The sequence below is a fragment of the Erigeron canadensis genome, chromosome 2, assembly GCF_010389155.1.
Source record: "Erigeron canadensis isolate Cc75 chromosome 2, C_canadensis_v1, whole genome shotgun sequence".
Taxonomy (NCBI): domain Eukaryota; kingdom Viridiplantae; phylum Streptophyta; class Magnoliopsida; order Asterales; family Asteraceae; genus Erigeron; species Erigeron canadensis.
Window position 1 is genome coordinate 2,518,952 of NC_057762.1, and position 27,271 is coordinate 2,546,222.

The 27,271-nt window shown below is 36.6% G+C and overlaps 2 protein-coding genes across 4 annotated transcripts; one reads left to right on the plus strand and one right to left on the minus strand.

Moving 5' to 3' along the window:
- Positions 1–1,423: 1,423 nt before the first annotated feature.
- On the plus strand, positions 1,424–24,816 carry LOC122586819. 2 transcript variants are annotated; one of them, XR_006322078.1, is made up of 3 exons: positions 1,424–1,457; positions 1,632–1,697; positions 24,794–24,816. XR_006322078.1 is itself a non-coding variant. In XM_043758812.1 (2 exons), exon 2 carries the CDS (start codon positions 1,633–1,635, stop codon positions 2,374–2,376), a length of 744 nt encoding a protein of 247 aa, XP_043614747.1. In that variant the 5' UTR covers positions 1,424–1,457; position 1,632; the 3' UTR covers positions 2,377–2,476. The 2 variants fall into 2 exon arrangements, 1 of the variants encoding a protein (XP_043614747.1); XM_043758812.1 differs by lacking the exon at positions 24,794–24,816 and having other exon boundaries at positions 1,632–2,476.
- Positions 2,456–22,894, minus strand: LOC122586818. 2 transcript variants are annotated; one of them, XM_043758809.1, is made up of 7 exons: positions 21,614–22,894; positions 8,625–8,766; positions 7,814–8,517; positions 6,726–6,849; positions 4,376–6,574; positions 3,219–3,654; positions 2,456–2,668 (listed from the first exon to the last, which is right to left on the minus strand). In XM_043758809.1, the coding sequence occupies exons 1-6, from the start codon at positions 22,771–22,773 to the stop codon at positions 3,286–3,288; spliced, it is 4,698 nt and encodes a 1,565-aa protein (XP_043614744.1). In that variant the 5' UTR covers positions 22,774–22,894; the 3' UTR covers positions 2,456–2,668; positions 3,219–3,285. The 2 variants fall into 2 exon arrangements, with proteins under 2 accessions (XP_043614744.1, XP_043614746.1); XM_043758811.1 differs by having other exon boundaries at positions 2,456–2,730.
- Positions 24,817–27,271: the final 2,455 nt, after the last annotated feature.

Sequence of the window (27,271 nt, forward strand, 5' to 3'; positions counted from 1 at the left end):
ATTAATAATTACATATATATCCAATTTTAGTCTATTCTATTATAAATTAGCTTTTTTTTAATCTATTAAATTTTCTATTTGCCTTTAAAAGTAAAAAACTTCCTAACCAACAATCAACTTAACAGAATTATATATCCTTAGAACAATCATAAACCATTGAAGTAAAAAAAAAAATATTAACAATACAAATTTTTGGTACAGTGAATCGAAGCTAGCCGAGCATTTTCCACTAAAACAAAAATCAACCCCATTTTACATTTTTTAAAACCAATGAAAAAATAAGATAAAAAACAATTCATAACAGCATGTCATGTGCATCATACAAAGCTAGTAATCCAAAATTCCAAATAGCTAAAAAAACTACTGTTATGATACTTGTGAAGAGAATTCTGCTAGAACCCAATAACTAAAACTAATACAGAGCATGACAATTGACCAATATATATGCCCAACTGATGAGTCGTAGAGGATCGATGACCAAACTTGCTTCCAAATAGATAATTGGTGATGTAAATTCAGTTATGTATAATAATTTTGGCAAATATGTCAAAATTTACATTAAAACTGGGTATATATGTAATTATCAATATTAATTGGGTAGATATATAATTAAAGTGTTAAAATGGGGGATATATGAAATTCATCCCTTGATTGGAGGGCAGCAACATCCCTTAAGGAGTTCGTTCCTCTGATCGTGTAATTAAACACCCTAAACGAAAGCAACTCCTCTTATCACATTGTTACTTTCCTTCTTAAGGAGTTCCCCTTGTTCGCAATTCGCATGTGTCACCAACCTTGAAACTTTAATGACCTTATGCATTAAATCACATGTGAATTACTTCATTTCATATGTAAAACGCATTCAAGTTCATAAGAAAAAGAAAATCGTTAATAACATGAAGAATTAAATCTAACTTAATATGTTCATATGTTAAAAGTTTATGTAAAAAAGAGACTATATTTAAGGTTTCGAAATTTATTTTTATTTCACGATATGAAAAGGGTTAATTACTTGGAAAGTCATTCAATTTGTCCCAAATACGTTTTCCGGGGTCTCAACAAAAAAATGTTCTAATGTAGGGAGAAAACCCGGCTAAAAAATGTATAAAGGGGTTTCTTGTAAGTTACCGGTATCAATTTAAATTTCAAACACATTTTCCTTTATTTTAAATTGTTTATTTCATCCGTGGCTTTTCCAATTCATTTGCAATTAAAAACATAAATTCTACGTCGATGTTCCACTTACTCTCTTACTTATATACATATACATCAAATATATATACTTATACATCAAAAAACCAGATCAAAAACATTCAACCCCACCAAATCAAACTTGTTCCCCCTTTTGTCTGCTCCAAACCCTAAATACAAACACTACTTTTATTCAAGCTTTTCCTCGTTTAAATCTAGTGTATTTTTCATCAGTTTCAAGCTTTTCATCCATTTCGTTGATGCGGGTAAGTGCTTTATCTGTATCTAATCTTTAATTTCTAGGGTTTGACCTAGATCTAATACAACTGCATGGTTTTTTTTTGAAAAGCTCGTTTTTTATTATTAAATTAATATAATATGGGAATATTATCACTTATTTCGCATAAAATAATAATAAATTTTGATGCTTTGATTTTCAGGATGGGTGAACGGTTATTTGAGTTTGATGTACACTTCGATGGATCTTTTGCTTGGCCACCTCTAAGGTATGAACGTGATATAGTCTTGAATATGAATACAAACAAAATGGGATATCATGATTTTCTTGAACACATAGAAAAGCAAAGAGGAGAAAGTTTCAATGCTATTTATTTCGTACTTCCACAACAACCACTTGCTGGTCATTTGATAAAGATCGATGGACAAAATGAAATTGATATGCTTTTTCACATAGGATATATGTATGGTAAACTGCATATCTACTTGGACCATTTTATGGATGACCTTACTGAATTTCTGGTGGTACCCTCTAAACCTAATGATGGTGATGTAGAAGATGAATTTGATGTGGCTGAATACCTTATAAGCCAAAGTCAGCCTGCTGCTAGCTTAGGTGTTCAAAGTCAAGTTGGAGGTCAAAATGATAATGTAAGAGTAGAAAATGATAATGCAAGAGTAGAAATTAATAATGTAGGAGATGAACATGAGAATGCAGGAGTAGAAAATGATAATGTAGGAGGTGAAAATGATAATATAGGAGGTGAAAATGATAATGTAGGAGGTGAAAATGAGAATGCAGGGTCTGGAAATGAGAATGCAGGGTCTGAAAATGATAATGCAGGTTCTGAAAATGATAATGCAGGTTCTGGAAATGAGAACACTTTTTTAGCTGTCATGTGCTCTAATTTTTTTGCCTTGGCTGTAGATTATCATGTAAGCTGTTAACAAGACATGTATTACTCGGCCCTGTATACGGCATAAATTATTTCAGAATGTAATGTTCTTAATTAAACAAATACAGAAATCAATTAAACTCTTGAATTTCATAAGCAGCAGAAGCATCTCATTAAGGCTAAGGTTAACTAATCTTAATATTTTCATATCAAAAGTAAAGATGGAAATACAATAACTAATCCCTGATATTTTAACAAACATACAAGAATTGAACAATTACCATGATAGATGTGGCATATACAAAAACCAGATATACAAATTCTGTTCTTCTCGTCTTCTTTGCCTGAGGAAAGTAGATTGATGGTAAAATTACCAACTCAGTATTTTACATATGCTGTTGAACATCTACAATTACAGTAATAACAATTACTGTATAATAAAACTTTGCTAAACTGAAAAACCATTCCCTCCAGCCAGTGCATCATTAATTGAAGTGAAGGAGCTATTTCAACAATTTTGACCCATTTACGAATGAATAATTCGATTTGGTAGGTCAAATGCTAAAATATAAGAGTAGCTTAAACAACGGCCAAAATTCCCCCGACGTGTATTTTCAGTGCTTAAAACATCATAATATCGTAAATCAATTATTCTAAACACTGCGATAATAATGAAATAATAAAAGCTTTCCTATTTTATTATATTAGTTATATATTATTAGAAGACTTAAAAGATTTGGATAAATAGAATTTCAAGTCAACCCAACTAGACCAGTTCCAAAAGTTCAAATCTTTTGACACAAACTCACTTTAACATGCTACTCAGCCCACCCATGCTGGCCAGCTTTGTTAGATAATAGATACGATACAAATAATTTGTTCTAGAAATGTTACCTTATGCCAGAATTCTTGTCATCAAGTGATTTATAACCTACTTAAAGCAGAAATCTATGCTAGTCTGCTACAACATGTTGGCTCGTCCGGACATCCCTGCACTGCATGTCGGACACAGAGAACCAACTCCACTTTGTGTTTGAAAATGAAAAGCCATGGCCGGGAGATGAAATTCATTCCTACACCACGCACATATACTAGTTACCATATTCCTGCCACCCATATTTGGCATCATGCCATTCTTTCCCATCCAAAATGTGGAGTCAAAACCTTGTTCCATCCCAGCGTTGTATGGAGATACCCTGGAACCCCCTTGAAGAGCATGCGGATTATGGTCAGATCGGCCAGTTAGAAATCTGAACTCCACAGGTTCAGATTTACTTGTACTCAAACTGTCATTATACCTTCCATCAAATCTTAAGACTCCGTCTTCAGCCTGTATATAACAATGGTAAATTCAATGCCTACAGAAACATGCTAATCACCAAATGGCGCATGTCTATTTGCTTGTAGTTTGAGATTCAAGTTTTGAATTAAATATCTTAGAAGTGGCAACTTTGCCCCAATGACTAATGTGTCAATAAAGTTTTTATGTTCTATCTTAAAGTGGTCAAGCGAATAAAATAAGTAATAATAATAAAAGCTAAAACAGAAACAGGGCGAAATTCACCCATGCCATCTCCTAATGTAAAAAACCTCCTACACCATATTATTCAAAGATTTGGATAGCACTGAAATAATAACTTTGCACTCGTTTGGCATTCTAAATGTAAATGGGGAAACGGCTGAGGTTTTCCCTATTCAGGTGACCAGGGGCAAGCAGGTCGTTTTCTATTCAGATGAACCCATGGCCATATCGAAACCCTTACTTGGCCACCTCCAGGTATGTACCTAGCAGCATTCGAACCTGAGACTTTTGCAACAAGATCAGGATGCTAACCACTAGGCCACTAGGAGGTGGTTGCTAACCGGCTATACATATTTTCAAGTTTTATTGATCAACTGATTCAAGACCACCCAAACCCGTTTGACCCATTACAGATGTCAACATTTTTGAACCATCACAGATGGCAACACTTTTAACCTGCTAATTTACACACCTAACCCACCCATTTTTTCCACCTCTAGAAAATGTTTGGATGGCCTAAACTCGATACCTTGTCAGACATTATGTCAAACGTATGAAAGCCAGCAGACTGGATCGGTGCATGAGGATTCACTAAGCCACTTTGCAGTTGATTTGCTTGATTAGGTTTCCACATACCACGGGGCAGACCTTCATTACACTGGCTTTGATTGCTACCAGAACCTACCATAAACTTATGGTCTTCAGAACTTCTAAATTCATTTGATCTGAGATCCTGCCACGTTCCACCCAGGTAACCTGAATTACCATTATGTTGTAAAGCCCTACTCTCACCACTACAGGATAAACTAAATGATTCGCTAACTGAGTCGCTTCCCCTTCTGAGATCCTCGACCATACTATTATTAACCATACTTAAATCAGTTTGGACATCAAAAGGTTCCTCAATCTTAGATGGAACGAGTGCACTATTTACACCATCTTTTTTCTGCTCATTAACACTAATTGTATCTGCATATAGAGCATGAGGATTAGAATTTCCAAAAGCAAGGCTTAACTCATGAACACCTTCATCAAATTTAAGTCCGTCTAGTGGTGTAGAATATATCTTATTCCCAAAAATATCATCAGAGGTTTCAGCAACGCAGAAATGATCAAGCAATCCCCTTTCTGAGCTCTCCTGAGTGTTGTCATAGAGACCACTTACATCATCTTGAAAGCCAAATGCTTGCTCATTCTCATGAGAAGCTAGCGAAGAGACTTCCAGATTTTTTCCTGTGTTAAAAGGCATAACACCTGCATTTAACCCATTCTGACGGCTGCTCAAAGAACCATTGTTGATTGATTCATTATTCCTGGCAGCTTGGAACTCACCTAAATTGGCTACCCTTGATTTGTCTAAAGAAACATTGTTCATATTGTTCCCAACGTAAACATTTTGCTTACTCACAGGTTCCTTTTCCTTATAGCCGTCATATGTGCTCCTGACTTCGTATTGTTCATTAACTTTGGACCTTGCAATGTCATAAGAGAATCTATTTTCATCAAAGCCATGAGGTACCTGATGAACACCGGCACAACCTACTTTTTGAGAAGACTCTTGCTCTTTAGAAGATACCATACTTGCATTATTAACGGCTTTATATGTATCACTACTTTGTGAAAAAAGGGAAAGGCTTTCTGAATTAGAAAGCTTCTTCCCTTCAGTCAAACCATCTTCATCAAAGGCAAGATCGCCATGGGAAACCTCACACAATGAGTCACTGCCGAAAGCTATCTCCTTTTCAGATGGCAACTCACCAAAGGAACTACAGATATGTGTATCATTGATGTTTTCTTGGAAACCCTTCTTTTCACAGATGCTTGAAGTCTGAACATTAGCATCAGAAACTGCATCGTGACCATAAGAAATATGACCTATATCGTTTTCAATGACAGCACAGCCACCATCCATCTGTTCATTAGATAAAGAAGAAAAGCGACAGCTTGCAGGATTTGTACCTTGATCAGGAATACACTCGGATATGTCATCATTGCAATCAACTGGTTGACCAGATGTTTTAAACTCCCCATTGCTTTTATTAATAGACATAGAAGCTTCATCACCCAAACAAAAATCAGATTTGGGAACAAAGTCTTCATTGTTATATTCATTACAATTGTTTCCAGTCCTATCACCAGACTCTTCAGCTAAAACATCCCCATTCATATTAAGATCATGAACAAGCTTGTCCGCTTTAGATTCTATGCCAGAACTTACGTTATGATCACTTTCAGGAGAACCAGATATGAGGGTATCATCAAATAGTGCATCGTAATTTTCTCTTGCAACATAGTTTTCAGATGAAATCATTACAGGGTCAGAAGTTTGTTCTGCAAGTGGAGTTTCTGATGCGTCATAAGTCATATTCTCCTTTGTATCATGAGTCCCAATATGCGCATTATACTGGTTCTTCTCATAAAATGTCTGATGACAGAGATTGCACTCAAATATCCCACCTATTACTATACTCCAGTCAGATGTTTCAGAACCAAGTTGGGATCTTTCATCTTTGTGAGCCAACGCCTGGTGATCCAATAGATCAATCTTTCCTTCAAAGATCATGAAGCACTTTAGACACTTGAAAATCTCTTCTACTTGTACAGGCTCCACGCTTTTAAAAATTACTTTTTTCTCGCAGTGTGTAGGTGAACTAATTGGCGATGCTGATGGATTATGAATAGGGCTAGTTCTTTGTGCGCCTTCCTGGCCAGCATAATCATCTGTAGCCTGCCAAGTGCAAAATCACTTTAGGTGGAAAAGAAGCAACTCATAAAGTTCAAAATATAAATAAAATAAAATAACATGGAGAAAATTAAAGCCAGGGAAGAAACAAAGAACAGAGAGAAGAAGGATGAACATAAAATTAACTGCAACTTACATTCCCAGAAGCTCCTTCCAAGGAAGAGTTATCACAATTTGGTTTATCCAAGTTCTCTTCTCCAACAACAGAAAGCAAGTATGTAGATATTTCCTTGCATGACTCAAACTGCCGACCACTAGGACTGATTACCATAAAAGTAGATTTAAGAATCATAAAACTATTGGATTCAAAACTAGAACATAGACATCAACTGAAATATTAAAGATAATTTTAAATCATGGCAGCCATTCAACTTGATGGTTAACAACTATAAAGAAAGCTTCTAAGTTGGACAGGTTCTAACTTTTATTAATACTTCAATGCAAATCAAACAACTTTTAGGGCTAAATACTACTTCTATATCAAGGTTTTCCAATTTGAAACGCCAGCTTTATATAAATGAGGTAATTTACCCTGTATTATATTACGGTCACCTGAAACTGAAGTGCGAACTTCTTAATACATAGTGGGAGAATAACTTTTGCCAAAAAGAAACAAATAATTGGTGATAAACTTCTATTTCCTCCTTAAGACCTAACGAAACATAGTTTGTCCAATGGGTGGATCCAATATAAAAAAAAACAGACACTGAAATAATTTGAAAGAATAGTTTGTAAAGAGGGATAGAGTCAACACTTTATCATCATTCAAATTGTACCCAAGATGCAGTGCAATGTTCACAAGACTAGGGATGAGCATATGACCTGAAAATCCAGAACCCAACCCAGACCCGTTCAAACCCAACCCGCCTCGCCCGATAGGGTAATGGGCCGGTTTATGGGTTTGATTTTGTTGCTCTGCTGAGTTTGTAACAAGACTATTACACGCAAAACTTGATGTTTTATAATGAGGAAGAAACAAATGGAGCTCACCAAGTTTGGTGATCCTACTTAGTTTGGCAAACATGCATAATACTTCAAATTGGTTTCATTGCTAAATCTAAGAATATATTCATTCTTTTAAAAAATGATTATTATTATTATATAATTACAAATACAAAATTTGAGAATAAGATATCAAATAAACTAAAGGCAAATCACAGAAGTATACAACATGATTAGCTCAAATGCACAGAAGAAAAAACCAATATTTGGCAGGAATGATACCTAATGTAGCGGCGACAAAACAGCCAAACATGGCCTCCTTTCCTCTTGACAGCTAAACTCAGCTTCCATCCTTTAGGCAACGCATCTCCAAAATCACTTGCATCAACAACCCTCCTCTTCTTCCTCGTTGTCCCCCACTGTCCATTCAAACCTCTCATAAACCCTAACAACTCATCTTGAGTCAACATGCCCTCAGTCCTCCTCCTAATTTCCAATGCATACGGATCCTCCAATCTCCCCAAGTTCACCAAATTCACTTTCACACCCCTACAATTCACAATTTCTCTATCCTTAGCATTATCATAAACAATTAATTTCTTAGTCGTATCATTACACATTCTCTTTGTTGCTGGAGAATCAGTAAAAATAGCATTCTCATTTTTTCGTGGTCTCCCTCGCTTCAGTTTCATTTTATTATTCAACGATTCAGAAACCACACTATTTATGTCGTCTCTTTTGACTTCAATTGGAGCTAAATCTTCTTTGTGAACTAACGCCTCATGGTCCAACAAATCAATCCTTCCTTTAAAGGTCATGCAGCACTTAAGGCACTTGTAAACTTCTTCTGCTTGTACAGAAACAGAATCCACAATGTCTGATGCAACTTGTTTATCAAAGTCTGATGGTAAAGATATTGGTGGTTCTGATATACTGTGAACAACGCTATCTCCTTTTAGGTCTTCCTGTGCATGCAGCTCTGTAGCCTGCCAAGTGCAATTAAAAATGAACACTTCAAAGGACAACAGAAGCCACTAATAAGAGTTGATGGTAAGTAAATAACGATAAAAGTCACTTGCAAATACCAACTTACATTCCCTAAAGCTCCTTTTAAAGCAGAGTCATCACAATCAATGTTCTGAGTGAAGTTTAGGTTATCCAAGTTTTCTTCTCCAACAATGGAGACCAAATACATAGATGCATCCTTGCATGACTCAAACTGCCGACCACTAGGACTGGTTATCATCAAAGTACATTTAAGAACCAAGAAGCTATTAGATTCAAAGCTGTAACATAAATATCAATGAAAACATAGACCTAATTTATATTTATCAATCGTAGCAACTCCACATCCATGTTAGTGGAAACTACATAGAAGTCACTAACAAATAAGGATTCTATGGCATTGACAGTTAACGAGTGTAAGATAAAAGCTCCAGGATGACAAAATATGCATGCAACAAAAACCAGCTACTTACTTTTTGATTTAATTGCTACTACCTGTCCAGGTTATCCCGAATAAAATGTCACTTATATGAAATGGAGATTACTTTTTGATGTTACTGCCATTATTTCTAGATGTGCAATCTGTCACCAAGCAAAGAGCAAATTCCATCAAGGTTTGTATACTCCACTACCCATTCCTTCACAGCCTTGGGAGGACATTTCTATGGATTTCATTGTGGCCTTACCGCGTACCCAACGTGGAAAAGATGCTATAATGGTTGTGGTAGATCATTTTTCTAAAATGGCACACTTTGTTGCTTGTCACAAAACTGATGATGTTATACATGTCGCTGATTTGTTTCTTAAACGGATCGTACGTCTTCATGGTGTTCCTGAGACTATACGTCTTCATGGTGTTCCTAAGACTATAGTCTCTGATAAGGATGTCAGATTTTTAAGTCATTTTTGGAAGTCCCTATGGAAGTTGCTTGGTACAAAATTGTTATTCAGTACGGCCAATCATCCACAAACGGATGGGCAAACTGAAGTAACCAACCGTACACTCACAACTTTGCTCAGGACCATGGTGAGCAAGTCTTTAAAGGACTGGGATATTAAGCTTCCTTTTGCTGAGTTTGCTTATAATCGCTCCCCTACATATGCTACTGGTCGTGCACCTTTTGAGGTAAATTATGGAGTAAACTCTCTCATGCCTATTGATCTAGTGCCCTTTCCTAAGGGTAACGAATTACATTTTGAGGCAGAGACTCGAGCTAAAGAAATGCAGAAGATTCACGAACAAGTCAAGAAAAAGATTGAGCTTGCAAATGATATGTACAAGAAAAAGGCAAACAAGCATAGGAAAAAGGCTCTTTTTGAACCCGGAGATCTCGTATGGCTGCACTTAAGGAAGGTAAGGTTTCCCTTAAAAAGGAAAAACAAACTTATGCCAAGAGGTGACGGACCATACAAGGTGTAGGAGAGAATTGGAGATAATGCTTATAAGCTGGAACTCCCGGGAGATTCAAATTTCAAAAATATCAGCAACCTTCAATATCGGAGATTTGTCCCCTTACTTCGATGATGGTCCATTAGAAGATTTGAGGACAAATTCTTCTGAACCAGGAGGGGTTGATGCGGATGCATCAGGTCTTACTAACTCAATCAATCTGATTAGTACAAAACAGACCCATTTTGTCTATGATGCCCCCATTAGTCCAGATTATGGCTCACAAGATTTTCTTGGGTTCAAAAGTCTTGGTGGGGTGAATGTGATTTCATGGCAGCCTAGCCCTGATCAGTTAATTGTGCCTTGAAAACTGCATTTTCAAGCATGAAAAGTTGTTTTTTCTTATTTATTATTCTCCTAATTTGTTGTAGCTTTTAATGCTTCAACTACTTATTAGTTTTAAAGTTTTATTGTCTTTTTCCAAAACAAGGATTAAATGTTTGCTTTAATTATCTACTCCAGCCTATAAAAAGGCTTCCAAGTTGTATTAGAAGACATCATCTTCAGTTTTAAACACATTACAACTTATCAAATTTTCTGAGTCTTCCAAATTCAGATTTAGGAGTCGATTGTTGCAAGTTCTTGGTGTGGTGTTGTTTGCTTTATCACTAAAAACTTCCTCTTTCGCCAATCTGATTAATCTTTGGTGGTGTTTCAATACTTTATCCAAGGATTAAACAGGTTGTTAGACTGGTGGAAACTTTATCCAAGTCTTATCTACTGTTTTCATCAATTTTAAACTCTTATATCAGTTACACCTATCTCACACGTATCAGCTGGTATCAGAGCCAGGTTACCCTTGGTTTGTGTTGTTACTCTACTCGTTCTTTATCTCTCTTAAAATCTTCTTGAATTCCTATGGCAATTCCTCCCAACATGACGGCAGCAGAAGCCCAAAATCTGAGGCGTGATAGACAGATTGAACACCTCCAAAAACAAACAGAATTCATTACCCAACAACTTGCTAGGCTTCTTGATGAAAAGCCACGTAAGTTTAAAGGAAGAAACCAGGAGCATATTTAGGAGCATATTTATTCGTCTAGTGATGATTCTACCTACGACAGTGATTACAAAAGTGGCTACAATTCTGATGATTCTAGCGACTCCTCTTTACATGGAAAAAGAAGAGTTTGGGATGATTTGCGGGATGTCAAAACAGAACCACCGGAGTTCCATGGTGGAACAAACCCTGATGATTTTATTGAATGGCTAAATGACATCGAAAACATCTTTGAAGTTAAGGGATATTCTGATGAGAAAAGCTACAAAGTTGCAGTTTTGAAGTTCAAGAAATATGCTTCATTGTGGTGGGAGAACGTTAAAACTAAGAGAGAGAGGAATGGAAAGGCTAAGATGAAGTCATGGAGAAAACTCAAGAAACTGCTCAAAGAAAGGTTCCTACCAGATTCGTACAAGCAAGATCTCTATATCAAGATTACCGATTTCAAACAAGGTAATCTTAATATTGATGATTATACTCGTGAATTTGAACAACTCATGTTGCGCAGCGGCATTCAAGAGAAGCAAGAGCAAACCATTGCTCGTTACATTGGTGGGTTAATCCATGATATAGCCGAGAAGTTGGAGTTGCAGCCTTATTGGACCTTTGATGAGGTGTGCAAGTTAGCTTCTAAGATCGAGAAACGCATCAAACCTTTGATGAGGTGTGCAAGTTAGCTTCTAAGATCGAGAAACGCACCAAAGTTAAGAAGATGGAAAAATCATACAAATCCATTTTATAAAGCTGGAAATCCTATGAAAGTTGAAAGCTCAACCAGACAACAAAAAGACAAAGCGCCTGCCCTAGATGCCCGAAAGAAGAAGTGTTTCAAATGTCAAGGTTTGGGACATTTTCAAGCAGAATGACCGACCCGAAGAGTCATGACTTTAAGAGAAATTGAAGAGGTTACTCTTGTAGAGGAAGAGGAAGAAGATAAGCCAATCTATGACGATGAAGTTTTTCCTGAAGAAAGAGCCAGGCCTGATGAAGGAGAGCTTTTGGTTATGCGACGAGTACTTCATACAAAAGAAGAGGTTTCCAATGATGAGCAAAGAGAACGCATATTCCACTCAAGATGCACGATCAAGGGGAAAGTTTGTAGCCTTATTGTTGATGGTGGAAGCTGTACAAATGACGCATCAACAACCCTTATCAACAAACTCAACATCCCTACATCTTCTCACCCGCATTCGTATAACCTTCAATAAATCATGGAACTGACATAAAGGTAACCAAACAGGCCTAACTTGTATTTTCTATGGGCAACTCTTATCAAGATCAGAAGATCAGGTTCTCTGTAATGTTATACCTATGGATGCATGCCATATATTACTCGGCATACCTTGGCAATATGATAGACAGGTGTTGCATGATGGTCGCGAAAACACATACTCTTTTACCATGGGCCAGAAAAAGATCATTCTCGATTACCGCATGCCTAGAAAACCGAGCAGAAACTAATGAACAAGGCTGGGAAAAGTTTGTTCATGACTGAAACACAAGTGGAGAAAGAGCTATCAAAAAGGTAAGATTGTTTACATTCTGTTTCTAACTGAGAACAGTTTGAATAAGGGTGAGAAAGACGTGCACCCAGCTGTTGAGCCACTTTTGAAAGAGTTCAAAGAGGTGTTTCCTACTGATCTACCCCCAGGTTTGCCTCCACTTAGGGGTATTGAACACCAGATTGATCTGATCCCCGGAGCACCCCTCCCTAACAAACCAGCCTATCGTTGTGACCCAGAAAAGACAAAAGAGTTGCAACGACAAGTTCAAGAGCTCATCGATCAAGGCTATATTCGTGAAAGCATGAGCCCGTGTTCTGTTCCAGCCTTGTTGGTTCCTAAGAAAGATGGAACAATGAGAATGTGTGTTGATAGTCGGGCCATAAACAACATCACAGTCAAATATAGGTATCCCATTCCAAGGTTAGATGATATGGTTGATGAGCTCCATGGTGCCACTTTGTTCTCTAAAATTGATCTTAGGAGTGGGTATCACCAAATCAGAATGCGTGAAGGAGATGAGTGGAAAACTGCTTTCAAGACAAAAGGTGGTTTGTATGAATGGTTGGTGATGCCATTCGAGCTCTCTAATGCTCCTAGTACATTCATGAGATTAATGAAATGAAGTACTTCGATCATTTATCGGACACTTTGTTGTCGTGTACTTTGATGACATACTTGTTTATAGCAAAGGAATGGAAGAACATGCTCAACATTTGAGGAAGGTTTTTGTAGTTTTGAAGAACTAGAAACTTTATGGAAAACTGGAAAAGTGTGAATTCTTTTCTCCAACGGTGGTATTTCTAGGGTATGTTGTATCTAAAAAGGGTATCTCAGTAGATGACTCTAAAATTGCAGCAATCAAAACATGGCCAACACCTACTAATGTTACCGAGGTAAGAAGTTTCCATGGTCTTGTTTCATTCTATCGAAGATTTGTTAAGAATTTCAGCACCATTGTTGCTCCTTTGACTGAATGTATCAAAAAGAGTGCCTTTGAATGGACTCAATCTGCCCAAAAGGCATTTGAGGAAATAAAGGGGCGCTTATGTGAGTCTCCTATCTTAGCTCTACCAGATTTTAACCAATTAACTAAAGTTGAATGTGATGCAAGTGGAGTTGGCATAGGGGTTGTTCTACTGCAGAATAAACGCCCAATTGCCTATTTTAGTGAGAAACTAAATGGGTCGAGGAAGAACTATAGCACCTACGACAAGGAGTTTAACGCTATCGTGTGTGCATTGGATCATTGGATCCATTACTTGCGGCCAAAACAGTTTGTGCTTCATTCTGATCATCAAGCTTTGAGGTATATCAATGGCCAAAGCAAGCTGAATCCTAGACATGCTAAATGGGTAGAGTTTCTCCAATCTTTTACTTTTTCTTCAAAGTATAAAACCGGGAGTTCAAATATTGTTGCAGATGCTGATACAAATTCTGATCTATTAGTATCTAATGACCAAAGACCCAGAATTATGCATGTGTATTCTAGAAGGAACCAGAAGGGAACTCAGGAAGTTGGCTATTAATTTACTTTAATGAAGTGAGAGAGAGTGAGGTGTATAAAATGGAATGGGTAGGGACATTGTAGACAGGTTAAATATTTTCTCTATGTATTGGCTCTTAGCTTTGCTTTGAGAGAGGGATTCATCCCTGGGACCTTTTGGTTTTCCTATTATCTTCATTAATAAAAAAACCTTCCCTATTTCATCTCTATTTCTTCCTTTTACTATTTGTTTTTGGTTCTAAATCTCCATCATTGGTCCGACCTGCCAGCGACCTGCCGTTTTTCTTCTTGTTTATTTGTTTACAATGGAAACTCGATCTGTTCAAAGCTGTTTGGAACAACAGGAGGAACAAATTCAACGTCTTCAATCTGATGTTGTAGAAATCAAGTTATCACTGAAAACCTTGGAGAATGATAAGGCTGAATCCGCTGAATTTCGTAAGGTAATGTTGGGATGGATGAAAAAACAGGGCAAACCGCCCCCATCTAAGGATGGAAGTGGTGGATCTGGATTTAGTTATGTTGTCAATTCTAGTGAGGATACTCCTCCCAAATCTGGTGAAGATGAGGGGTTTCTTGATGGTGGGCCTACTCCTCCCAACTCTTCCGCGGGATTGCCTTGGGCAGTCAAAAAAATCAAATTACCAGAGTTTTATGGATTCGATCCTCAGGGTTGGATTCAAAAAGCAAAACTGTATTTTGCCATCCATGGTACGTCTTCTCATTTACGTATCCATTTGGCTCAACTTAGTATGACTGGTGTTGCTCAACACTGGTTCTCTGTTTTACAACAAGTCCATGATTCATTAACTTGGGATCAATTTGAATTAGAGTTGTTACAGAGATTTAGTGGGCTGGAGATCCAAAATCCTTATGAACAGTTGGCTACAATTAAACAAACTTCATCAATTCATGATTATATCGATGATTTTGAATACCTTTTGTCGCTAGTTCCTCGTTTACCTGAATCTCAGGCGTTAGGCTATTTTGTTGCTGGTCTACGTGATGAGGTTAAGCGTTGGGTTCGATTACATAGACCTTCTTCTCGTTTGGATGCCATGTATTTGGCCAAGGATGTGGAGGAGATGCTCCGTCCTTCATCCGCCGGTATTTCTCAGTTTCGTTTTCGTTATCAACAACAGGGGGATCGCCTAATTTTCATTCTCTTGATCGTTTACTGGGTCACAATGAGTCTCGTGGGCCGCTGTCGCCTAAAATGGGAACTGGGCCTGTTCGGATGGAGCCCAGTCGTGCCCTCAACCCTCGTTCACAAGGTTCTAACTCTGTTGAGATCTCAAATGTCCTTAGTCGTGATCGGGGAGTTAGATCACTTACACGAACAGAATGGGAGGAACGTAGAAAAAAGGGTTTGTGTTTCCGCTGTGGACAGCAATTTGGTCCTGCACACAAATGTCCAGAGGGTAACGCTTAGCCGCATTGTTCATCTTGAAAGGGAGGTAAATTACGAGTTCTACTGTTGGGTGATGATGAGTACAATGACGATAGTGGCACTCAGTATCAGGTAGAGAGGTTCAAGTTCGGGCAGAGTTGTTGGAATCACCTCAAATTGCTCACGGGTCCTGTTCGGTGTTGGAGTATTTTGGGGCTCATGTTTCAGTTTCTGGTGGAAAGACATTAAAGCTTGAGGGCTTTGTGGCTCACATTCTGGTGTTGATTTTGGTTGACAGTGGTGCCACCCACAACTTTATCTCACGCAAATTGGTCCATTCATTAGGACTGCGTATTACTTCATTCCAAGGTATTCACATTCAACTTGGAGATGGTTATAAAGTTTTAATTACGCAGCAGTGTTGCAATGTTTTAGTTTCGGTGGGAACTTGTTCCTTTTTCATTAATGCGTTAGTATTTGACACTGGAGATCTGGATGTGGTGTTGGGTATATTGGTTGAAGTCATTAGGGGAAGTGACTCACAATTGGCAGGATTTGTGGATGCGTTTTGTACATAATGGTGAATGGGTTACTCTTAATGGAGTTGGTTCTTCCCTTCATCAAGTTGCTTTCCATCAATGGTTATCTTGTCCTGATCAGGTTCATTCAGGCAGTTTCTCTCACTCTTTGTTGCCAGCTGTGTCGGTTGGGTTGTCGTTATCACAAGAGCAAGAATTACAAAATGTTTTGAATAGTTGCAGGGCTGTTTTCAAGGCGTTGTCAGGAATGCCCCCAATTCGTTCTCATGATCATAGTATTGTACTTTTGAATCCTAATGAACCCATTTGTGTGCGCCCATATCGGTATCCTCATGCTCAAAAGGCCGAGATTGAGAAACAAGTTCAGGAGCTTCTTTCTTTGGGCATGATTCGTCCCAGCAAAAGTGCTTTTTCTAGTCCTGTAATTTTGGTTCGAAAGAAAGATCAAACTTGGAGGATGAATTTCCAATTCTAGTGGTGGAGGAACTTTTAGACGAGTTACACGGAGCACGATTTTTCTCTAAGTTAGACCTGAAATCAGGTTATAATCAGATTCGTATGCACCCTGACAGCATTGAGAGAACTGCGTTTCGTACACATGATGGCCACTATGAATACTTAGTAATGCCTTTTGGACTTATGAATGCACCTGCTACATTCCAAGCTGTTATGAATGATATCTTTCGTCCATTGTTACGTCAAAAGGTAGTCATCTTCTTCGATGATATCTTAATTTACAGCCCGAGTTGGGAAACCCATCTGAAAGATTTGCAGCAGGTTCTTGAAATTTTATTACAACATCAATTCGTGGTTAATCAAAAGAAGTGTTATTTCGGTCAGACTTCAGTGGACTACCTTGGTCACATAATTTCTGAGGACGGGGTGTCAATGGATTCAAGTAAAGTTACTGCAGTTATGGATTGGCCTGTTCCGAAACAAATTAAAGAACTTCGTGGCTTTCTTGGTCTTACGGGATACTATCGAAAATTTGTGAAAAATTATGGTAGTATTGCTCGACCATTAACTGATTTAACAAAAAAAGATGCTTTCCATTGGAATGATGACGCTCAACAAGCCTTTGAGGCTTTAAAACAAGCCTTGAGTTCAGCCCCTATTTTGGCTTTACCAGATTTCAGTCTTCCTTTTGTTGTTGAATGTGATGCATCGGGCCGTGGAATTGGAGCTGTTTTAATGCAATACGGAAAACCTATTGCTTATTATAGTAAAGCTTTAAGTGACCAGAACCTTACTAAATCGGCTTATGAACGGGAGATAATGGCATTGGTCTTAGCGGTGCAACACTGGCGTTCATATTTGTTGGGCACCACATTTGTGGTATATACCGATCAGAAAAGCTTAAAGTATTTGTTACAGCAGCGAATTACTACCCCAGACCAACAGAATTGGGTAGCAAAGTTGCTTGGCTACAACTTTGACATTCTCTATAAGCCAGGAAGGGAAAATAGGGTAGCGGATGCGTTATCACGCAAAGCAGATTCTCGGGAATTTTCAACACTTGTGTCAGAACCTTTATGGTTGCAAGGAGCCCAAATGGTGGAAGAAGCCCAGAAGGATGCAAAGATTGAAACACTTATGCAGGCCTCTTTAGAAGGAACTAAGGTACCTCTTGGTTTCTCGCTACATCAGGGGGTCTTATATTATAAGAATAGATTGGTAATTGCTCGTACTTCTAAATTTATTCCTGCTTTGTTGCGAGAGTTTCATACTTCTGCTTCGGGAGGACATTCTGGCTATTACCGCACTTATCGAAGGCTAGCAGCCAATCTCTATTGGCCAGGAATGTTAAAGGATGTCAAGAAATTTGTGCGGGAATGTGACATATGTCAACGTTGCAAAACAAGTTCCACCGCTCCTGGTGGGCTTTTACAACCCTTAGACATCCCAGAAGCAATTTGGGAGCATCTTTCTATGGATTTTATTTTGGGGCTGCCTAAGTCAAAGGGGTACGATGCTTTGTTAGTAGTGGTTGATAGACTTTCAAAGTATAGCCATTTTGTGTTGCTTAAACATCCGTACACAGCAAAGACAGTGGCTAAATTTTCGTGAAAGAAATTGTGCGTCGCCATGGAATTCCCAAGTCGATAATTAGTGATCGTGACCCATTGTTTATCAGTAGATTTTGGCAAGAGATCTTTCGTGCCCAGGGAACAGAGTTACACATGAGTTCTGCTTATCATCCGGAAACGGATGGTCAAACTGAGGTGATTAATCGTTGTTTAGAGACATACTTAAGATGCTTTGCTACTGACCATCCCCGTAATTGGTCAGCTTGGATCCCTTGGGCAGAGTTCTGGTATAATTCAACATTTCATGGTTCTACCGGAGTAACCCCTTTTGAAATCGTGTATGGACGGAAACCCCCATCTGTTATACATTTTATTCCGGGAGAGGTACGAGTTCAGACAGTTGCTCAAGAGTTGCAAGACACTTTCAAGGGGACACGCCATGCTAAGTGTTCTTGGTGCTAGAGTTTTGGGTTTTTCTTTCATTAAAGAATCATACCTAACTGATTCTGATTTCTCTCATGTAATTCAAAAGTGCAAAGAAAAACCTGATGGTCCATATTCTGTCCAAGATGGGTTTCTATTTAAAAACAACAAGCTTTGTGTTCCTAAAGGATCTACAAGGGAGCTACTGGTTCGAGAAGCCCATGGAGGATGGTTAGCCGGTCTATTTGGCATCAACAAGACCCTTGGTGTTCTACAAGAACACTTCTACGAGCCTCGTATGGAGGGTGATGTTACTGCCATTATTTCTAGATGTGCAATTTGTCACCAAGCAAAGAGCAAATTCCATCAAGGTTTGTATACTCCACTACCCGTTCCATCACAGCCTTGGGAGGACATTTCTATGGATTTCATTGTGGCCTTACCGCGTACCCAACGTGGAAAAGATGCTATAATGGTTGTGGTAGATCGTTTTTCTAAAATGGCACACTTTGTTGCTTGTCACAAAACTGATGATGCTATACATGTTGCTGATTTGTTTCTTAAAGAGATCGTACGTCTTCATGGTGTTCCTAAGACTATAGTCTCTGATAAGGATGTCAGATTTTTAAGTCATTTTTGGAAGTCCCTATGGAAGTTGCTTGGTATAAAATTGTTATTCAGTACGGCCTATCATCCACAAACGGATGAGCAAACTGAAGTAACCAACCGTACACTCACAACTTTGCTTAGGACCATGGTGAGCAAGTCTTTAAAGGACTGGGATATTAAGCTTCCTTTTGCTGAGTTTGCTTATAATCGCTCCCCTACATATGCTACTGGTCGTGCACCTTTTGAGGTAAATTATGGAGTAAACTCTCTCATGCTTATTGATCTAGTGCCCTTTCCTAAGGGTAACGAATTACATTTTGAGGCAGAGACTCGAGCTAAAGAAATGCAGAAGATTCACGAACAAGTCAAGAAAAAGATTGAGCTTGCAAATGATATGTACAAGAAAAAGGCAAACAAGCATAGGAAAAAGGCTCTTTTTGAACCCGGAGATCTCGTATGGCTGCACTTAAGGAAGGTAAGGTTTCCCTTAAAAAGGAAAAACAAACTTATGCCAAGAGGTGATGGACCATACAAGGTGTAGGAGAGAATTGGAGATAATGCTTATAAGCTGGAACTCCCAAGAGATTCAAATTTCAAAAATATCAGCAACCTTCAATATCGGAGATTTGTCCCCTTACTTCGATGATGGTCCATTAGAAGATATGAGGACAAATTCTTCTGAACCAGGAGGGGTTGATGCGGATGCATCAGGTCTTACTAACTCAATCAATCTGATTAGTACAAAACAGACCCATTTTGTCTATGATGCCCCCATTGGTCCAGATTATGGCTCCCTAAGATTTTCTTGGGTTCAAAAGTCTTGGTAGGGTGAATGTGGTTTCATGGCAGCCTAGCCCTGATCAGTTAATTGTGCCTTGAAAACTGCATTTTCAAGCATGAAAAGTTTTTTTTCTTATTTATTATTCTCCTAATTTGTTGTAGCTTTTAATGCTTTAACTACTTATTAGTTTTAAAGTTTTATTGTCTTTTTCCAAAACAAGGATTAAATGTTTGCTTTGGTTATCTACTCCAGCCTATAAAAAGGCTTCCAAGTTGTATTAGAAGACATCATCTTCAGTTTTAAACACATTACAACTTATCAAATTTTCTGAGTCTTTCAAATTCAGATTTAGGAGTCGATTGTTGCAAGTTCTTGGTGTGGTGTTGTTTGCTTTATCACTAAAAACTTCCTCTTTCGCCAATCTGATTAATCTTTGGTGGTGTTTCAATACTTTATCCAAGGATTAAACAGGTTGTTAGACTTGGGGGTGGAAACTTTATCCAAGTCTTATCTATTGTTTTCATCAATTTTATACTCTTATATCACTTACACCTATCTCACACGTATCAAATATTGAGTTTAAATTTAAAAATATTGAAATAGTCAATAATCACTCTTATTCAACATTTACATGGCTTGGAACCAAATGCAGTTCACAGACTCGGATCTTCGGTAGAGGTATTAATCTAAACTTGCTAATGATGTTATCTCTATGTATCTTATCAATATATGATATGTCATGTCAACCTGAAATAATTGTCCATGACTCCACGTTCATGATTAGTATTAAATATGATGTTTATCATGCAATAAAGTAATAAGAGTTTAGGACAAAAATGTGAGTTTAATTTATTCGCTTTTGCAGTTTTGAAATTGTGATGGAATGCATGAAGTTTAGTTTCATTAGAGTTTTGGATACTCCAAAAGGGGCTTTGACATCTTTGAATTTGATTTCTTTGTTAGATTTTAATTTTTTTAAACTATATGAAGAGATTTAATTCATCTGATTAACATTTTACGAGTATGAATGCAACCTGATGTATTTTTTTAAACGAGTTGGTTTATCTATTATAATTTATATCTCGTGTTCATATATTGGGTTAAGTCTAAACTCTAAAGTAAACTTATATTCATTATCAGGGATTACAATTGACTGACAAAGACTCAACTACAAAGTCCAAACAATACTAGAACAAACCAGATATTATTTTTTCATTCACATATCATTGAGGTACATACTTTATCAACTATGATATCACAAAAATTCATTGAGCCGGGCATCGTACGGTCTTTAACCTAGTAAAGCTTTACATGTAACACATATCTTATATAAATTTATATGCATTCAGACAATCAGACCTCACGAATTCACAACTATAGTTGAAATTATGAGAATATTATTTCTTTATATGCATTCAGACCTCATGTACTCTTGAACTATCTCAATAATCAATTATACATTTTTTCCTTACTAGATCCACGTCCACCCATTAATATTTAGGCCATTCTCATTCTTTTCTCGTCAACTTGTTGAGCTTGCTAAATATGTTTCTATGTCTTTGGTTCTCACATCTTAGATTAACAGAAAAAGAAAATTACCACATAACTAGGTTTCTTGGCATAAATGATTAAATGCTTCTACCACTAAAGCAGTCTATAAATAATAACTGCATATCTCCTTATTCCATGCATAAATTTCACAGCAGAGATTGCTTGTAACCTATCTTGAGCAGTAAAACTTCAGCCAAACTATTAGCATTTAGCAACATATCATATTCTACCACACGATAACATAAACTCGACGAAAGAAGCAACTGATATACTATAAAAGCAATGCCGTAAACCTTACCTTAGGTAACGCCGGCAAAACAACCACACACGATTATCTTTCCTCTTCACAGCCAAACTCAGCCTCCATCCATTAGGCAAAAAAACTCCGAAATCACTTGCATCAACAACTCTCCTCTTCTTCCTTGTAGTCCCCCACTCTCCATTCAAACCTCTCATAAACCCTAATAACTCATCTTGACTCGTCATCCCTTCAGTCCTCCTCCTAATTTCCGGTCCATACGGATCCTCCAATCTCCCTAATTCGGCCAAATTCACTTTGTCACCATTACAATTCAAAATTTCTTTATCTCTATCGTTATCATACACCACTAATTTCTTAACATAACTATTACGCATCCTCTTTGCTTCCGGTGAGCTAACCAACACAGCATTCTCATTTTTCCGTGGCCTCCCTCTCTTTCTCTTCATTTCAGTATTCAACGATTCAGAAACAACATCGCTCTTAATGTATTCATCGTTGTTTACATTTTCATCATTTACAGATTCAACCGGAACAGAATCCTTAAAAATAGAGCTCGAGCCTACATCATTCTTAACATTTTTTACACTTTCGTCATTTCTGACTTCAACCGGAACCGATTCGTTAACATTAGGGTTTGCATCGACATAAACAGCATCATTTTTGGCAATAGAATCGCTAACACTAGGGTTCGAACTAACCAAACCGACGTCATTTTTGACATTATCTACATCACTGTCTAAACTAGCATTACAATTAAACAATTCCTTCAACACACGAATAATTTGAGAGTTTTCAACCTGTTCTGGATCATTATCATTATAATGAATATCATTATCAATCAAATTACCAGCAGTGCGAGAAACCGACGCGCGGAGATGCGGAGTGCGCGTAGGCGTGCGATGGAGAACAGCCGTGGAACTCACCGACGCGGATGACGTGGCAGGGAGAAGGCGTAGGCGTGAGTAAGTCTGTTTCCGGCTACCGGCGGACTCGTTGAAAACGGAACGGTCGATTTTAGGTATAACGACGTCGTTTAGATTGGAAGTGGAAGAGGAATTGGAGTGTTTGGATAGAGAATAGAGTTCGGATTGTGATAATAGACGAAGGTCAATTGTTGGAATTGAGTTTAGATGAAGGCGGTGGTGGTTGTTGGGATCGCCGGCGGTGACGGTTGTGGTGGTTGCGGTGGTGGCCATTGATTTGATTAGATTGATTGATTTGGGGATTTTTGAGGGGGTGTTTATGTAATTATTTGTGCGTGAGAGATGTATACATATTACGATTACGATATAGAAAATCGGGAAATTGGTTTTTTAAAGATTAGATAATGTGATTGTGTTTTTGGGTTAAACTGTTTGGCATTCCCATTATTATATTTTTGAGTAACGTTAGATACACTCAAAGTTATTAAGCTTAATCATGCTTATAATTAACAAAATTTTGACATTAAATTTCACTTATTTTATTTTTTCAATTTTTTTTTTAATCTTATCATGTATTAATTACATGTATCATTTTCGAATATTTTTTGCTTTAGCAATATTAATATAAAAATTATCTTTTACTCATAATAGTGTCGTTTCATAATATTGTCGTTTTATGTCGCTGTAAAGGCTCTCAGTCATATTAATGAATTATGTGTTTACCAACTAAATCGCTAACATAGCGATGGGTCACACAAAAACTAATGTTGGTATGTTCGCTTTCTTAGGATTAGTGCTCTAAAACAAGTATTATGCAAGTCACAATCTTATTATTGAAAATGAAGGGATCTCATTTCATGACAACAAGCATAGTTATGTCATTTGATTCAGTAAGATTCTCGGGTTCAGCTCGTAATTCGGCCAACAAACGGGTCGAGTAACCACTGGTGGGGTGTCCTAATTGAAATTTATAAATGTTTTAGACATTAAGAAGCCTTGTCGTTCAAAATGTTTCAACCGAACTTGTCGTTTAAAATGCTTCAACCGAAGACTCCAATTGTCATAAACATTTAACGGAATGTATAGTAATGGCATGTTTATTTAGATAAAGAGACTATTTTCTCCATGCTTAGGCATATTAGAAATTGTATCAAGTTATATATTTAACGAATTTTAATTGTTAAATAAAAGTTTTTTTTTGATAAGGAAAAAATGATACTCATAACTCATAAGAGTAGTTATAAGAGTTCTCTTTTCAATAGAAAAAAATGATAGTCATACTAATAGATAATTTAATGTTTCATGATAGTGTGTTACAGTGTTAGTATTGTAGTTTTGAAAAAAAGGTAAAATGATTAAAATAATAAATAAATAAATAAGCATAAGTGATTTTGAATGGTTTTCACTGTTTAGAGTTTTAAAACTAAAAAGGTTTTGGTATAGTTTTAAAAAGGTTTTGGTAATACATAAAATTGTGGTCTTGGAAAAGTAGACAAGTAGGCATAAAAACATACGGGTAAAAAAACATTTATTTGTTGGTTGAACATATTTAAATGAAATGAGAAGCTATAGGATTTAATTGAACTATTTATTAATTAAATAATTAAAGATTGATACTAAAATTGAGAAGTTATTATATATCTATATTGTTTTCGGTGCGTGAGAAAAAAACTTTTCTTTATTGAATTCTGACCGTACGATGCAAACTATATTAAATCCAAGCCATTTAAATTCTTCCTTTTTATGAGGAAAAAAATGAAAAGTTTGTTGTTGTTGATTACCCGTGTGCTTTAATTAAACATTATTAAGTTTATCTCTTAGATAGCAAATTTATAGGATTGAATTCTAATCGTATATATCATCTAAGTCATTTAAATTTAAAATTAAACTATTCCTTTTTATGATGAAATGTATGAACAGTTAGTTAATCATGATTTACCCATATGCTTATTTTATTAAAGTAGAATAATGGGTCAATGGGTTTCTCCGATTATTGGCTCACGTAGTGGTCAAGTAATTGTGATTTGGGAAGTTTTTGCGTTCCTTTTGTCTATTTAAAGGCATTGATATAACAGCTTCAACATCATTTTCTATGCAACAGAAAAAATCACTTGGCCTTCCAATCTAACTTGCAACATTGTTTGTGTCTTTCATATCAACATAATTTGGAGTCAATCTTCATCTCTATTATTATTATTATTATTATTATTATTATTATTATTATCATTATTATTATTATTATTATTAGTTTACTAATGTATATCAGTTTACTAATGCATTACATCTATTACAGGGTGGGCATGGAAGCAGCGGGTCAACCATGGGTATGGCGAGCCCCAGCGGCTACATACACCGTCGCCACCCCTTCCAGGTTCGTCCAACACCAAAGCCACGGGTAGAGAATCCACGCATGAACCCTCGCTCAAAACATTCATACATGACCGTTATCATCTATTTCTTTAGAAAATAATCTTCGTCAAGCTCGAATTTCCCCACCTTTATCATCTTAATTTTGTGATCATTTTATTCATGTTTGTGTTATTGACTTTGTTCGTGTGTATATATAACTACAAGCGATTGCAGAGAGCGAAAATAGAATGAGTAAAATTGATACAAACCGATACAATAGAAAGGCTATTTAAAAGCCAAAAAAGAAGTTTCATTAATCTCCTTTTTATTTCATGTTTGAGTTCATTTTAAGAAGTATATATAGTGGTTGCATTTAGAATTATTGGTGCATGTTTTCAATTTTTTATTAGGGACGTAAGTATTGTGTTTCATGCCGGCCCCATGCTTTATTGCTTTTATAAAGCAAGTCAATGTAAGTTGTAACTCACAATATGTAAAAATTATTGAAAGAAAATTGTAGTCGTATCTCTATCTTCTTGCCTTTGTTCTTGGGAGCTTTGTAGTTTTTCACCGTAAATCTTATCAAAAATATAGTATGAAATACTTGTGGTTAGTGGATTTCTTTTGATAGTTAATATATTACATACAGTACATATGAAATTATGAATACAAATTGATTTCCTTTCTGTCTACATGCTATACACGCGTACGCGTTCAACTACTTTGATTTGTGGGTAGTTTTTGCAAATATATTCGGTATTACTTATATTCAGATGAAAGTGATGAGTAGTGTAAGTTATTGGTAATTGATAAAAAAATTTTTGAGTATTTTAGTTTTATTTTAAAAATGATAGAATATATATTGTAAATTATTTTATTAATAAGTTATAAATGTTAAGTGAAAGCTACGTACATGACGAAGGATATTTTAGGTATATATCAAAGTTGTAGTATGAAAAAAAAGGGAAGAATTATGCTTTATACTAGCCAAATGCCCGCGTGGTGCGACGGTGAGATGGTAGAGTGATAGCTCAAAGTTTAATAGGTCATAAGAGGTGATCGATTATAGGGGGTGATAGGTCATAGGGGTGATTGGTGATGAGGGTAATCTACTTCGACGGGCTCCGCCCTTGAATTTAAAAATTCGTTAAAAGTATATTGAATGACATCTCTAATGAAATATCATGAAATTTTAAAAACACCCATATAATTTTTATAGTTTATCGATCACAGTTTTTGAGATAAAAGATTTTGAATGAACTTGATGAATAAAATGATTTATGAATGAGAGAGAAAAAATGTGGGGTTAAGATTTGAGGAGAGAGTATAAAATTAGTGATTGGGATTTAAGGATATTATAGGTATATTAGGTGATGATATTCAAACTAAAAAGGAGGTAATTTGGGTAGATCAAATTCTTTTTTGAGAATATGAGAGGGGTAAATGATTTATAAGGAGTTTAGATAAGCTTTTATTAAAAAAAAATTAAAAATGTTTGATTGTAACTTATAATTATATTTTGAAGTCACCATAAACGTTGTAACTTTGTTGCGGTCATATGTATAAATTTAAAATAACATATACATATAATGTTAGAGAGAATTTAGAGAAGAAGAAATGATTTTGTTTAATTCATAGCTGTCTAACCATTACAACTGAAATCGGTATTTAAGCAACAATACAACCAATTTTTCAACTGATTCAGCCCGCCTAACAGTCTTTTGAATATTTACAAAAGACCCCCTGTATTATTAAACTTGTCTAATTCGACCCTCAATTCTAATAATATGTAACAATACCCTCCTCTTTTAAAGAATTTTGTCCTCAAAAGTGGAAATTAGGAAAACGATTCTGGATGTCTTCAGCTGATTCCCAAGAGGCTTCTTACAATGGAAGTCCTTCCCAATGCACCAGCAATTTGACCTCAGCTTTGTGACCTTTTTTAAGCAGCTTCCTATCAACAATTGACCTTGGTTGTAAAACAAACTTAGGACCAGTTGGAATTTGGGTAGGCATTGGTGGAGGACCATAAGCTTTTTTCAAAAGTGAAACATGAAAGGTTGAGTGAATTTGGGCATCTGCAGGCAGTTCCAGTTGATAGGCTACCTTCCCAATTCTTTGTAAGATCTTAAATGGCCCAAAATACTTAGCTGCAAGCTTCCTATTGAAGTGTGATTTCATAGACTTTTGCTGAAATGGGTGGAGTTTAACATACACCCAGTCATTTTCTTGGAATTCTCTGTCCATCCTATGAGAATCTGCCATTTGTTTCATTCTGTTCCTTGCCTTCTCCAAATTAATCTTGAGTTTTTGAATCATGCTTTCCCTTTCCCTATGAACATCTTCAACTGCTGCAATATTAGTATCTCCTGGAATGTATGGGATATGCAGATTAGGTTTTAATCCAAACAAAGCTTCATAT

Excerpts from the sequence above, each read along its gene's own strand:
- LOC122586819 (XM_043758812.1), top strand. The coding sequence starts at position 1,633 with ATGGGTGAACGGTTATTTGAGTTTGATGTACACTTCGATGGATCTTTT.
- LOC122586818 (XM_043758809.1), bottom strand. The coding sequence starts at position 22,773 with ATGGCCACCACCGCAACCACCACAACCGTCACCGCCGGCGATCCCAAC. Across the intron at positions 8,518-8,624 it reads TAAAAGGAGCTTTAGGGAAT|GCTACAGAGCTGCATGCACA; the intron begins GTAAGTTGGTAT and ends TGCACTTGGCAG. Across the intron at positions 6,850-7,813 it reads TTTTGTCGCCGCTACATTAG|TCCTAGTGGTCGGCAGTTTG; the intron begins GTATCATTCCTG and ends TATGGTAATCAG.